Source organism: Acanthisitta chloris, unplaced genomic scaffold (genome assembly GCF_000695815.1).
Source record: "Acanthisitta chloris isolate BGI_N310 unplaced genomic scaffold, ASM69581v1 scaffold4181, whole genome shotgun sequence".
In the NCBI taxonomy this organism is placed as follows: Eukaryota; Metazoa; Chordata; class Aves; order Passeriformes; family Acanthisittidae; genus Acanthisitta; species Acanthisitta chloris.
In genome coordinates, this window is record NW_008656335.1 from 1 (window position 1) to 14,104 (window position 14,104).

At 42.0% G+C, this 14,104-nt stretch overlaps 1 protein-coding gene across 1 annotated transcript in view; it reads right to left on the reverse strand.

The window, feature by feature from the left end:
* Positions 1–4,131: 4,131 nt before the first annotated feature.
* Positions 4,132–14,104, reverse strand: part of OSBPL2 (oxysterol binding protein-like 2) — a 20,415-nt gene continuing 10,442 nt past the window's right edge. The window contains exons 7-14 of the mRNA XM_009084268.1: positions 13,183–13,236; positions 11,526–11,664; positions 10,133–10,222; positions 9,333–9,458; positions 7,051–7,177; positions 6,205–6,328; positions 5,455–5,545; positions 4,132–4,234 (exon numbers count right to left, since the gene is read on the reverse strand). Of these exons, the coding sequence (XP_009082516.1) occupies positions 4,132–4,234; positions 5,455–5,545; positions 6,205–6,328; positions 7,051–7,177; positions 9,333–9,458; positions 10,133–10,222; positions 11,526–11,664; positions 13,183–13,236 (854 nt within the window). The remainder of the gene's footprint in view (positions 4,235–5,454; positions 5,546–6,204; positions 6,329–7,050; positions 7,178–9,332; positions 9,459–10,132; positions 10,223–11,525; positions 11,665–13,182; positions 13,237–14,104) is intronic.

Below are 14,104 nucleotides of genomic sequence, written 5' to 3' on the forward strand. Positions count from 1 at the left end.
GGCCCTGACACATCCCAGCCCTCCCCCCATCCCCAGTCTCCATCGGCCTCATCCCGGTCCCGGTCATCCCAATCCCCATCCTATCCCTTTCCCAGTCCCCATCTCATTCCTCCCTCATCCCTAACGTCTTGCCCTTCCCCATCATCCCTGTCCCCTAGCTCTAGTCCCTTCCCCGTCTGCATTCCCCGTTCTCCCCATCCCCTGTCCCTATCATCCCAATCCCCAATCTCTATCCCCACCCCATCCTCTTCCCAATCCCCATCGGTTTCCCCATCATCTCTATTCATCCCCAATTCCCATCCCCTTCCCAATTGGCTATCTCTATCCCCATCCCCTTGACCTTCCCCATCATCCATACCCCTAGCTCTATTCCCTTCCCAATCCCCATCCCCAATCCCTTTGACCTTCCCCATCATCCCTACCCATAGCTCTATTCCCTTTCCAATCCCCATTCACATCATCCCCATCCCAGTCACCCCAATCCCCATCATCCCCATCCCAGCAGAGCCCAGAGCTGACACATCTCCAACTCCAGCTCTATTCCCATCACAGCAGCACAGAATGGGGCTGTGTTAGACAAATCCTCCCACTGAACCATCTCCATCCTCTGCCAGGATGGGATAGGACTGGGGGCACATTCCCAACCCCCTGTGGTGCCTCAGAGTGGGTTCAGTGTCACTTCTTAGCACAGGTGACCCAAATCCCAGGTGTCCCGAGGAGCCTGTGGTGTTCACTGTGGGGCTCAGACAACACAGGTGTATTCCCAACAGAAGCAGTGCCTTGGGGCAAAGAGTCTTGGGTTTGTTTTTCAGAAGCATTTTACAGCAAAAATTTACTGATAAATTCTTTTTAATTACTACAGAATTAATACTTCTAAGGGGCTGTGTTTTCTGGGTGATTTAGGGTGGATGTACTTGTTAATTTGGGTGATAATAATTGTGTTAAATGCTGGATGCATGGAAAGCTGCTCCAATTTACAGTGGGACGTTGTCTCAGAGACACATTTTGCTAGAAGCAGATTTGCTCCCCAGCTCCAGCTCACACCTGGCCTCCCTACCACCACACCAGGATGAGGTCCTGGTGCTGGGAGTGATCCCACTGCTTCTCCCCCTGCCTCTACTCCCATCACCCTACAGGTACCACAGGGCAACAGGAACAGAGGCCACCACACTTGGACACCTCCACCAGGACAGGTGGTGTGCAAAACTCCCCTTTAAATCCCCTTCATCCCATAAACATCAGCCCCAGAGCTGGCAGAGTCCTCCAGAGTCCTCCTGCTCCCCCCCAGCCAGGTGCTCCCCACAGGTCTCACAAAACTCTGTCACCATCCAGAGGCCCAAAGGGTATTTATTAAGTATTTATTATAATTTCTCTCTAGCTGGTTTCTCTACGTAGCTGTATTAACATATACTAACACAGTTATCTTATATACAGTGTTTAATCAAGTTATAAAAGTGACATTCTTTCAAAAGGTGCAAAGTTATTCATGTTTGGACACGTAAACTACTGAGGCGAAATCTGCATCGAAAATAAACCTTTTGGACTTGGAGAGCATTAGGAATTCCAGGGCTGGCCAAGCATAGCCGTGTGTGCAGCACAGCAAAAGGGTCCTGGAAGTGTTGCCAATGAGGAACAATAAATTAGGAGAATGAGTTTGGAACTAACCTGGAATTTGACTAAAAGCTTTACACTAGAGGAAGGGGAGAAGGGGGTGAAGATGGAACTAATGAAGAGTTCTTACTTTGGAAATGTTCCCAGTTTCTTTTTTTTATATATCCCATGAAGATTCTCTACTGAAGTTGGGATTAAACACGTTGGTACAATTTTTTTTTCATGCTTTCACATAATGACAAGGCTGAGGTGTTTGGATTTAAATCCTAGCGCAGACGAGAGGGAGAGCTAACCTGTACACCTCCTCTTACACACACAACATCTGGAGCAATTACTGTACAGCTTTTCCCATTCAGGCAATTTCTATGCATTGTTTTAAAAACACTACTCCAGCATTAAACATACTATGTAGTTTAAGCAAGGTTTCAACTCCCATGAGATGTTAAACTGGCCTATATGTGAATCCTTTCAGTCCTCACCTAACCAAGGGTTCCCTACGCTGCTTGCAGCCAGTTTGGAAAGGGGTTGCAGTGCCTGGCACAGTCATTAAAGTTCACTTTTTTATCAAAACTATTTTTATGCTGTCCCATGGGGATCAGCAAAGTCTTTTTAGAAGGGTTTGTGCTCTCACCAGGCACAGACACGACCTCACTGCCTGCACTGTGTCACCAAGTCCAGCTCAGGAGGCCTCAGGACATGCAGAACACAAGGTACAAATGTTGGCAACACAATCAAGTCACCACAAACTCGTTTTGAATTAGGCCTTTCTACTGCCTCGAAGTTTTACAGCTTCTCTTATTTTTTCCAGTGAAGACAACAACTAAATTTCCCCCAAATTTAATGATTAGATGTATGATAGGATAGAAAAATGTTTCTCTAGGAACATGTTAATTTCCTTCTGCTTTTTAATCCTGTGTCTGGGAGAGAAGCACTTCAAAAATCTACCCTCTGTAGATGTTCTGGACATAAGTCAGACCAGTACTTCCCTGAACTCCTCATGTTGCTGGCACTTAACACCAGCAACTTCCAAACTACTGCAAACTTCCCAGCAGTGCAGCCACTCTACATTTCCACCTGGTTACTCAGTTAAAAACTTCCATAAAAGAAGCAACATTAAGATTAGTTTTAATTACTGGATCTAATTTTTCAAGCTTCTCTCCCCTCTGAAATGTATCACTTGAAAGAAAATGAGTGCATCAGTTCAGGAACTGATTATTTCCAGTACTATATGGTTTTGATATGGAACAAAAAAATTCCTACTTTTTGGACATCACGTGCTCACAGAAAACTTGTAATAGGTATAACTCTGCCAAAGCTTTAAATTGATTCTGCTTTTTCACAACATACAAAACCAGACATGACCTAATAATGAAAAACATGCAAACCAAAACCTCCCCAAAACATGAACCTGTGTGGATATACACACGGAAGTGCTTCCAAAGGAAAGTTTAGTCTAGAAGCATACACAGTGCCAAAGCTGCCAAAGGTAGTGCAAGAAGAGTTAAGCCTCCAAGAGGGAGCAAGCAATATATTGTACATTGTAACCACCTCCACATTCCTGATTCCATCTCCTATTTTAAGGACAGCATTTGACTCCAGGAAAAAGCACATTGGGAATGTGCTCTTCCCTTCTCCTAAGGTATGCTTTATGGGATTTATCACAGGTAGACAGTTTAATGCTCACAGTGTCCCGAAGTTGTGAAGACTCTGTAACAGACAACTACAGTGTGAGAAGCTCAGGTTGGGTTTTGTTTCCACAAGTCTCTCAGCTCTATTTTAAGGACAGCATTTGACTCCAGGAAAAAGCACATTGGGAATGTGCTCTTCCCTTCTCCTAAGGTATGCTTTATGGGATTTATCACAGGTAGACAGTTTAATGCTCACAGTGTCCCGAAGTTGTGAAGACTCTGTAACAGACAACTACAGTGTGAGAAGCTCAGGTTGGGTTTTGTTTCCACAAGTCTCTCAGCTGTGGAATTGCTGTGAGCTGGGGCTGGGAGCTCCCATCCCCATGGAGTGCTACATACCACACAGGAGGTCACACCTGCATCTCAGGGGAGTATCACAGGACAAGGTTTGATCCTGCTGGTACCATATTGGCTTTTCATCCCTGCTCCGAGTTCCAAACACTTCAGGTTCTTGGCTATTGTACTAAGTAACAAGGATATTATCTCTACTTAAGTTACATAGTTTTCAAGGATGTTATGTGCTCTAGGGATACAGAGTATCCTCCTGACAGAGAAACTAGGGGGGGACAATGAAGAACCAAAGGTCCCTTTGAAAATTAGTGAGAACATGACGACTTCAGGTGTAGCTTTTATGGAATGAGCTCAGCAGTGTTTAAATATTTGGCAATCCAACGTTAGTGATCATTAAATTCTTGATTGTTGGCTGACAGAATTTTTGTTAAAACTTACTTAGAAAAGCTGGTTTTTGCTATCAACAAAACCAGAGGAACTGGCTTGGAATGAAATCTAGTGACTAGATGTCCAGATGAGATGAGCAGTTGGTTCTGTAATTTCAGTATATGTCTGGACAGTCTGAGAAATTCCTATCAAAATAGCCACCTGAGTACAGCCAATCTGCAGTCCCAGTGTAGGGGTTAGTGCCTTGATGAAACCATCTGTAAAAGACACAAGAGAAAGAAAAGGGTAGAAGCAATAAAAGAGAAAAGCAAACAGTGAACAGTTATTAACAGAGGAAAAAAACCCAAAACCCAACTTTGCATCTCTCACAAAACATTTTAAGAACACACTGGTATTTCTTATCAGAAAAACAAAATAATCCCAGGGAATACTCTGAACATGAAAAACAAGGCATTAAACTTCCTACACAACTATCACCACCTTGTAAAGCATCTTTTTTTCCTTTACATAAAGTCAGGGAGGAGTAATGTAATGTAATGTAATGAATTTTAAACTCGCTGTCCTATTCCAAATAACACTTGATACACTAAATTATATATATTAATCTTTGCTTTAAAACAATGCCAAATCCATTACACAATCCTTTTGGTAAACTTGTCCAAGGAGAAAACAGTTCTGCTGCACAGAGCTGTGCTCTGCACAGAACACCAACAGCTGCTCACCCTTTAGCCACGTTGACTGAAAACAATTTTTTGTTCTCTGGAAGAGCTTTTCAAAGGCATTCACTGGAATTAGTCCATAGCTGCTCCTCCAGGCTTTAGGAAGAGAATGTTTTCTCTTCTGAATTTCATGAAAGCATGGGAGCATCCCAAAGTTCTTGCCTTTGAAGGAAGCACCTGCAGTGACTGGCTGTGAGCACTTGACAGCACAGCACTGGCAGCTGTGAAAAGCAACCTGTGGGAGCAGCAGCCAAATCACACATCACTCCCTGCTGCACTCTCTGACTGAGAAGTCGCTTGAATATGGAATCAAAAAAGCAATTTCTGAAGCATCCAAGTCAAGAAATCCAAAAACTGTGAAAATAAAAGGCCCTAGAGAGCCATAACATCTCACTCAACTGCCAAAAGCTGGACAGGAATAGGTTAAAGGAGAGATGAGACTTAACATTTTATTCATTCTAACAAAACTATGACCCTCTGTAGGTTAAAAATACGTAACTAAATGCAGCATTACCACAGTACTTCACTATGACAGGTTTCAGCATTTATTACTGGCTAATTTATCCAGGACAGAGTTATCAGCAATTCTGGCTTCCAGCTACATATTTAATTGTTGACCCAGCAATGCTTTAAGTGACACTACAAATTGTGCTGTCATGGAGGAAATCAAACACATGCTGCCTTGAATGAAAACGATTCAAGCAGCAGAGCTAACCATTCCAAGCCCTAAACAAATGCCCAACTCCCTCCCCCCTTACCGTGTGTGCCACTCCACTTGGTCCTTCGCACGCTCCTTGCGAGCAGCTCTTTGTTTCTCCTCTAGTCTCTCTTTCTCTTTGCTTGCTGCATCTAACCAATGGTTCAAGAGAAATTGGTTACTTAGCAAAACAGGAGCGAAAAATGCAGAAAACACAGAAAAGACTGCAGAGAAATGACATATAGTTTGTTTAAACATGAGCAAGTGTTTTCTGTACACAGTCACAGGCAACGAAAACCTCAGACTGGCACTTCAGAAAAGTCACTGCTACAAAAAGAGAGTTGAAACTGAAATGTTGGTGTTTTATCTAGCAGAAACACTCCACTGGGACAGCAGGAAAGAACTCAGATTAGGCATAAAAGCGAGAGTGATTTTTTTCACTATTTAGCCATGTGTTCTTTCTGACAAACACCAGAGCAACGGAGCACGTCTGCTCACCACATGTCTTCCCAGACAAACTCCAGAGCAAGTGAGCATGTCTGCCAGCTCCCCCCAAGCTAAGGAACATGCAAACACACTGTAACACAGGCTAACAGCCCTGGGATCCACCTTGGATGCATTTGCTCTCCCAGACTTCTCCAGGATTAAAACAGACATCATACACTGTGCAAAAAAAGCATGTTCAGTGCGCAGGATGAAAAAGAGTTAAGGCTGCTCTGGGAATGAGAAACTGAAGACAGTGTTTCCTGCATCTGCCTCCCTGTGGTTATCCCTCTCCAAAGTTACTGATGTCCCTGCAGCAAACACCTACCCATGTTCCCATTCTCCATGTGCCTGATATCCGGGCGTAGCCGACAGTCAGTGGGAGCCAATATTGCTTCCATGCCCTTTTCCAGCTCATTGAGACTCACAGCAAAACTGGTGAAGTTGTACATCTTAAAAGGAAATGAAAGATAACACACAGATTATTAGTGGCACTGGATTCCCCATAGCAAATGGATACAACAGAACTTCCAAGGGAAAGTGCCAAGCCAAACCTTCTCCCACTGATTACCCCAAAGGCAAGGTTAGGCTCATAAAACATGAGTTGGTTTCTTGTTGGAGGGAAGGGACAAGGAAGAGCAGATGGGGATGGAAATCACAGCTTTCATTTTTTAAGCAGCCTTTGCTTCAGAGGATTAAGACAGATTTTCCTCCACAACTGATACTTAACATCATGATTTTTATGAAAAAAACAAAACAAAACAAACCACCCACACTTACAAGACCAAAAATGCTTGTTGAAACTGTGGAAGTTAATATCCAGCAGCCCAGTCACTGCACTCTGTGGCAGTCTTTTAACAGCAGGGTCAGCAGAAGGGAATGTGTATCCATGTTTTAGCCACTCCAAGTGCAGAGATCTCACAGACAGGATAACCTAAGACTCCAGACTCCCAGCTGGACTCAGAGCACACATTCCTTCTGCTGGCTTAGACACTGCAGCACAGGACTGAAGCAGAGAACTTGCTGGAGCATAATTTCTCTGCTGCAGCAAGAACTGCCAGAGCCTGTCCATATACTAAGGACACACTGCAACAAGGTTCCCTTGGCCATTACTCATCTTCCCTTGGATAAGTCACTGGCAATAAGCAATGCATAGCCTGATGGAAACAGTTACCTGTGATGAGTTTGGTGGCCTACAATTTATTCTCCAAAGCAATTTACTGCCTGGTATGAACTGCACTGTGTCTTGAATCTCTGGCATATCATCAGCCACATCATTTTCAGATTTAATAACATCTTCACTCTGAAACAGAGAGAACATTTGGCAGGGGAACAAAGGAACATTGGATGGTTTCATCTAGAATCCTACAGTGACTCCTGAATCTGTTCAAATGTGAGCTACTAAATGCTCTCCTGTACTTCTGCCTCCTCCCCTTGTTTGCTTTTCCTCACTCTGTATATTGTCCCTCTCATTTTTATCGTGTCTTGCTCCTCATATCTCTGCATAGTCTCCCAGCACCTAAGTACAACCTGAATGCCTGTTTTAAAAAACTAAATCAATAATAGTAATAACAGCAAATTAATGTCTTTCCGAAGTGTTTTCCTTAGCTTCCCTTCTACCCTATGCCACAGCTTAATTTCACCTAACATGACCATAACTTTTTCAGGTTGAAGTGAGCCAAGACTGCAATTTAAACCAGTTCCCAATAATGGCCCAAGAGTCATAAACAGAGCACGTGGGTATTGCCTCATCACTTGCAAAAGATTTAGATGTGTGATTAAAAACAGACAGGCCCTTGTTTCAGCCTGATTTCCTACGATCCAGACTCTAATCACTATTATCACTGCCAGTTTTCTCACTATGAAGACAGTGTACTTCAGTTTATGAATACAGTGTCTTTCCCTCAGAGTTCCTTTGTTACTCATGCACTGCTGCAATGCATATATAAAAATCCAATGCAGTGTTCCTCAGCTGCTCTCACAGCCTGAGAGAATCTGAATGGTATAGGACACAGACAGCTACACTGCAGAATTTTAGGGGATTTCACTGTTAGAAACCATTTAAAACCACAACAACCAGAAGGGAAGTCTGAGGAAATAACATCCTGGAGTGAGAGTATCAGAATTTTCCTCACTCCCACCTCCTTTTTATTTTCTTTCTGCCCTCTCTGACATGGCTCATTTATTTTATTCAAAAATACCCTATTAAGTTAAACAGGGCCTGGTTTGTACACTGGAAAACAGCTCCATATGGTTACGAGTCTAATTTCAATCATTTGGTTTGAGTATTCATTATTTAAAAAGACACTTCTAGGCTACTTTCCATGTCAACATCTGGTTTACTGTTAGACAGTTCCCCATCTAAATATAGACTCAACAGGAAGGAAGGAAAGAAAGAGTTGATTTTCTTAAGATGAACAGAACCTTTTTATTTAATTAAAAAAAAAGAAGTCAAAACATAAGCCTGTACCATGATGGAATCCAGAGCCAAGAGCAAGGCCTGTCACTGCTCTAGATTCCTCTGATGTGAATACTTTTAAAGTTTGAGCCTCTTCATGTTAAGAGTGATTAGCTTCTGTTTAACTTTTCATTCTCACAGAGCAACCAGGACCTGCAAGATCCTGTTGATATCAGGAAACCAAACAGTGCTGCACCACTCAACATTTTCCATTTAGCTCTGAGGCTTTGGTAGAAATTTACCTGACACTGCTTACATGTGAGGAAAACACCCTGTGTGTTTCCAGAGCTCTTTGTTGTCAAGGCTATGTCATAAATTCTGAAAGGTTGCATCACCAAAAAAGCACATCTGACTTTAAAAAATATATAGTTTTCTTTTTTACTGCCCAAATCTGCAGTGACAGGACAAAGGGCAATGGGTACAAATTAAAAGAGGGCAAATTTAGGTTCGATATTAGGAAGTATTTCCTGTGAGGGTGGTGAGACACTGGCACAGGTTGCCCAGGGAGGCTGTGGCTGGCCCCACCCTGGCAATGGTTGAAGTCAGGTTGGAGAAAGCCTTGAGCAACCTGCTCTGGTGGGAGGTGTCCCTGCCCAGGGCAGGGGTTTGGGGCTGGATGATCTCTAAGGTCCATCCCAACCCCTAAAATTCTATGATTCTATGAAATCCTAGTGTTTTTACTCCTGGAGTTGACAGTAGAGCCACCTTCCTCATTCAAGGACTGGACAACATCAGCTTGGAGGTTGATATTTGATGACTTCTCTCTGACAAATCTCTAGCAAACACCATTCCCTACAAGCTCTGCTCCATGCCAGCAGCTCACACTGCAGTCTGCACAAACTCAAAGTGCCAAGTTCCCTCTCAGTGACTGCATCCAACCCCTACCCCAGCACAGACAGTTTTAACCCCCCATTCACCACCTGACCATTTCCCTGAGTAATGTATTTCGCTTTCATTTCTGATACTTTAGTCTCTTTTCTCCCTGGAGAATCCTTCACCTTACCGACTTCTTCTTCTGCTCACCACCTCTCCTCTCATTCTTCTTGTAAGTCTCATACGTGGTGGGGTCAGTGCACCACAAACATTCTGTCCACTTGCCATAGATCACACACAGCTTCTTTCTGCTGCAGAGAGAGCAAAGGAGACTGAGCTCTTGCTTCTTATCGAGCCTTCAAAAGCCCAGTCATGCAGATTCTGATCTGTGTTAAATCCTCAGCTCTCTACTTTGCTGCATTTTGTGTTTCTATTTGCAGATTTCACAGAATCACAGAATGGGTGATTCTCAGAAGCCAAATATTGGATAGTGCAAAGAAAAGGTTACAGCTCATTCCAGTCTTCCAGGCACTCAGCCCTGCAGAACACATCCTCATGACAGTCACATGCTTTTCCCACTGCTCAAAGGAGTGTGGGTGCATCAAAGCCAACAGTTCATAATACAGAGACTCAGAGTCACAAAACAGGTTTGGGTTAATTAAAAACTTCTAATAACCATATTCTCATTATTTTAAACTGGAGACTGGAATTATGACTGTGCAACTGTGACATCAGTTGCAACTACTCTGCATTTTCCCTGGATACCTTTATTTCCAAGCTTGGACTGGAGAGTTTTTCTCCTAATGCTTAAAATGATCATCCTAGAATCAAGGGGTTTAGTACTAACACAGAGCAAAAATGGGTTACTCTCTGCACTGGTAGCAACTTTGCAGTCACATCATCACTGTGATCACTGTGTCACGTGCCAGCACAAGAAATGCCCCAGTGCTCAGAAATGGAGAGGCCAAGAGGTTTTACCACTTACTTTTTGTCCTGAATGTATCCCTCTACTCTGTGAAGCTCCTTCCCAAACAGTCCACATGGTTTAAAGTTAAGGACACATTTATCTCCAGTACTGTAGAGGAAATAAGTACAAGCTTAAAGAAGCAAACCCCTAAATACATCAGTAAGTTTACTTTTTTTACCTTCTTTAGCTTTTTTCATCTATAGTTACAGTTAGCTAGTTATTTTCACCACTGTTTTTCTTTAACTTTGGTTTAGTATCTGACCAGGCCATTAAAAGAGCCCACAAATTTCACACAGAACAGAGGAATAAAAAAAAAGAAATCAAAGTGCACATGATGACATCAACCTCTAAAAGAAACTGAAAATATGACCATATACCCCTCAGTTTCATGTATGTCTAAAATATGATCTCAAAGTGCTAGGAACAAAACAGGATGCAGTCTTGATTACTCCTTAACTACACTATGAACACAACATACTCCAGATTAATATCTGTACAATTGTAACGAGAAGCAACTTTTACAAGTGACCTACACAAAAACCTAATTAAGAGCATTCCCATATCAAAAATTCTGCACCAAACATGCTACAAAGAGAAAACAGCATTGTATTTCAGCATCTTCCTTGCACTGAGATGTGAGTAAACTCTCTCAGTGAGGTACCAGGTTGTGTCTGTGTGTCAAGCACAAACACACAGAGACCATCCTGGGTCCTTTGTGCACACACAGGAGACAGGATTGGAGATCTGATGCTGTGAGAAGCATCTAAACAGCAGCTTGTTGGGTTAAAGCTCCTTTTTATTGACGTGTGCAGAAGTAATACTTCTCACAAAATTCTCTCCCTCATTGTTTAAGAGGGAATTAATTTTATGTGAGGTAAAAAAGCTTTTATACAGGCAGTTGGCACAGCAATTGACATGCTCTGAGCTCACATTTCCCTACTCTGCACTCATTTTTCTGTGCTGTGTCTTTAATTTAAGACATTCTCTATCAACATAACTAAAAAAGTGACAGATCACAATCAACATGATGGAGCTCCACTCCAAGCCTCTGACAATTATCTCATTTTGTGGTTCTGGAGTTACATTTAATTTCTGTTTTCTGTAAAAAGGGGCTGAATTTGAATGGGTAACTCAGAAATCTAAAACCTTTGCACCCCATAAGCCTTGTGGTCTTGTGCCTTTTCATTAAAAGCATCATGACAGCAAGCCCAGTCCAAGGAAGAGTTTAAAATGGTCAGGAGGAAAAGGAAAATAAACACACAAAGACAAAAAAAAAAACCCCACAAGACTTTGGAGCTACAAAACAAAGCTTCCTGTGTGTCTGACCAAACTCTAAACAATCTGCTTTGCAACACAAGTGAGCACAGAGCATTCCCCACGAGCCAACCCTCAGGTCTGTGATGAACATTACCTGTGATTAACGATTTCCACTGTTCCATACTGTTCCAACCAGAGTTTCCCAATAATTACATTATGTACACAACAGGTTGGATTTGTCCATGTGTAAGCTTCATTGTGTCTGTAAAGAAAAGAGAGAAAGGAATCATTTCCTCAAGCCTGAGATGGAATGTGAGCCTGTTTTCAATTCTGCTCATGGCAGGGCAAAATATTTAGCACTCCTCTGCACAGCCAGCACTCAACTTCAAAACAGAAGAGAAACAGACTTTTCTTTACAAGCCAACAATGTGTTGTATCCAAACATTACTGCAAGTTAATAAAGTGATATTGCCTTCATTTTTCTCCCTTCTCACGTAAATCTTACAGTTGCTGTGCTTTGGATTACAAATTCCAGCCCAACATAAACAGCAGTGCAGGAACTCACCTTTTTCATTTGCACTTTTAAAGTTGTATGTGATAAAACATAACACTTGCAGGAGAACCAGACTGATAAACTAATGCCCAGTAGTGTCTTTTATTCACCTGCTGCAGCAGCAGTAAATTGTATAAGTGGTTTCCATAAATACACCATAAGTTTCCACACTGGGATATGACTCCTGTTCAGTGCCACTGAAGGCAATTTAGGGAGGTGTGAGTGTTGTTTTTACCCTTCTTTAGTTTGTTTAACACCAATGGGACATGACAACACTATTTCAAGCTTCACAAACATGACATTTAAAAATTCAGTTTACTACTCATTTCTATCCTTTCCCCAAAGATTTAGTGAGAAGTCCTAGAATTGAATAATTTTGCACTCGGTTTCATTTTTGGTTTAATGTTTTGTGAAAACTTTAAAGATGAGTTAACAGATTCTAAATACTTCGAAGATATTATTCTGTAAGTGGTGAAAAGGTTAAACAACAGGATTCCTATTATCACCAGCAGAGTCAAAACTATCTACCCTCAGTCATCTTTCTGTGCTGGTACAAAAAATGCTGTTACCTGGCTGGCAATCAATCCATCTTAGGAAAGCTTGCAGATTCTATTTTAATACCAAAAAAAATACAGAAACAAGCAGTGTTCTCTGTAACAAATGTCTTGTACTTCTCCTTCCAGTAAGTACAGAGAGAACACTCCTATTTAATGTTTCCAACCTGTCTGTCACTTTCCAGTACAGAGAAATAACAGATCATTGAAGTTTGACAGATTTCCACAGCTCCTTTTCTCCAAGCATCCTTTAGAACAATGACTACTCTTCAAGTGGGGAAAAAGCACCAGAACCCCTCAATTCATCCCACCAGCCTTAGCAGAGATTTACTCCTGAACTACTCGACACCAAAAGCTGTACAGCATCAACTAAAACACAACACAAAGGCACTTATGGCCAGTGTGGATAAATTGAAACACTGTGTGTGCAGGAAAAGTGAGGCAGAAGTGTCTTCCAGTGCACATTTTGAAAACATAGGCATGGTTCACATCAAGGCACAATTTAACACTGACTCACAGCTTTGCTTCCCAAACAGTTCCTTGTTCACTCGGGCCCTGAGCAGTTCCCAGACTCCTCAATCAACAGAACAGTCTGAATCACAACACTGAGAGGCTCAAAATTTGACTTCCATTTCTGCTGCAAGCTTGAAGCAATTACTTAAAATAAATGCTTTAATTGCTTATATTCCAGTTTAAGTCTGAGCCCTGTAATTTGATTAGGCTGAGCCAGAATTTTAATAGTCTTCTAAATAAAGCTCTCGAGCAGATGTTATTTTGGTCACGTTGCATTCTGCACTGACATTCACAGTTCCTTCTACATTCACAAGAATTTTCCTCTATTTCCATCATCATTTATATCCAAGATCAGTTCATACTTTTATAAGCTCTGGAAGATTAGATGCCAGCAGCCCAAAACTGAAAATCTACTTCCAAAAGGAAGCCCAGGAAAAGTCAATGCTTGATGTGGCAGCAAGTTGGATCTCTATTGAAACCAGATGTCTAGAAATTTCTTGAGATGACATTTCAAAACCAACTCAGTTAGGCCTCAACAAAGCCTTTATAAAAGCACCTTGAAGTGTTCAATTGAAGAATACTCTTTCTGCAATGATTCCAGCTCATCCTCGTGTCCCACTTGGGAAAGCTCCAGAGGGTTTGTGCCACCAGGGCACACAACAACTTATGGGAAGTCACAGAATTTCTGAGAGACAAGCCTGGGTGTAATTTGGAGAGGAATTTGTGATTTCAGTAGGAAGGTGATCCTGCTCAGGAAGTGTTACGGCAATCCTGACAAGTTTCTCACATTCCCTTACCACACAGAACAGCTAGAGTGAAGATGTAGTTCTTTCCACACAAACATAGACACAAAACAACCAAAATCAAGACCAGTATTTAAAGCTGAGAAAAGCCTGAACAGCCTTGGTAATAGAATTTTACCTTTATATTTGAATTTCACATGCCTTCACAGCACTAGCTTTCAGTAACACTCAACCTTTTAGAAATGCTAATTCTCATAGTGGAAAAAACTGGGTCAAATTGCTACAGCTATGCAAGCACGACATGACAAAAACAGAGCCCTGGCATTAAGCAATGAAAATTAACCTGCAAATCAATCCTTACAACCTCTTC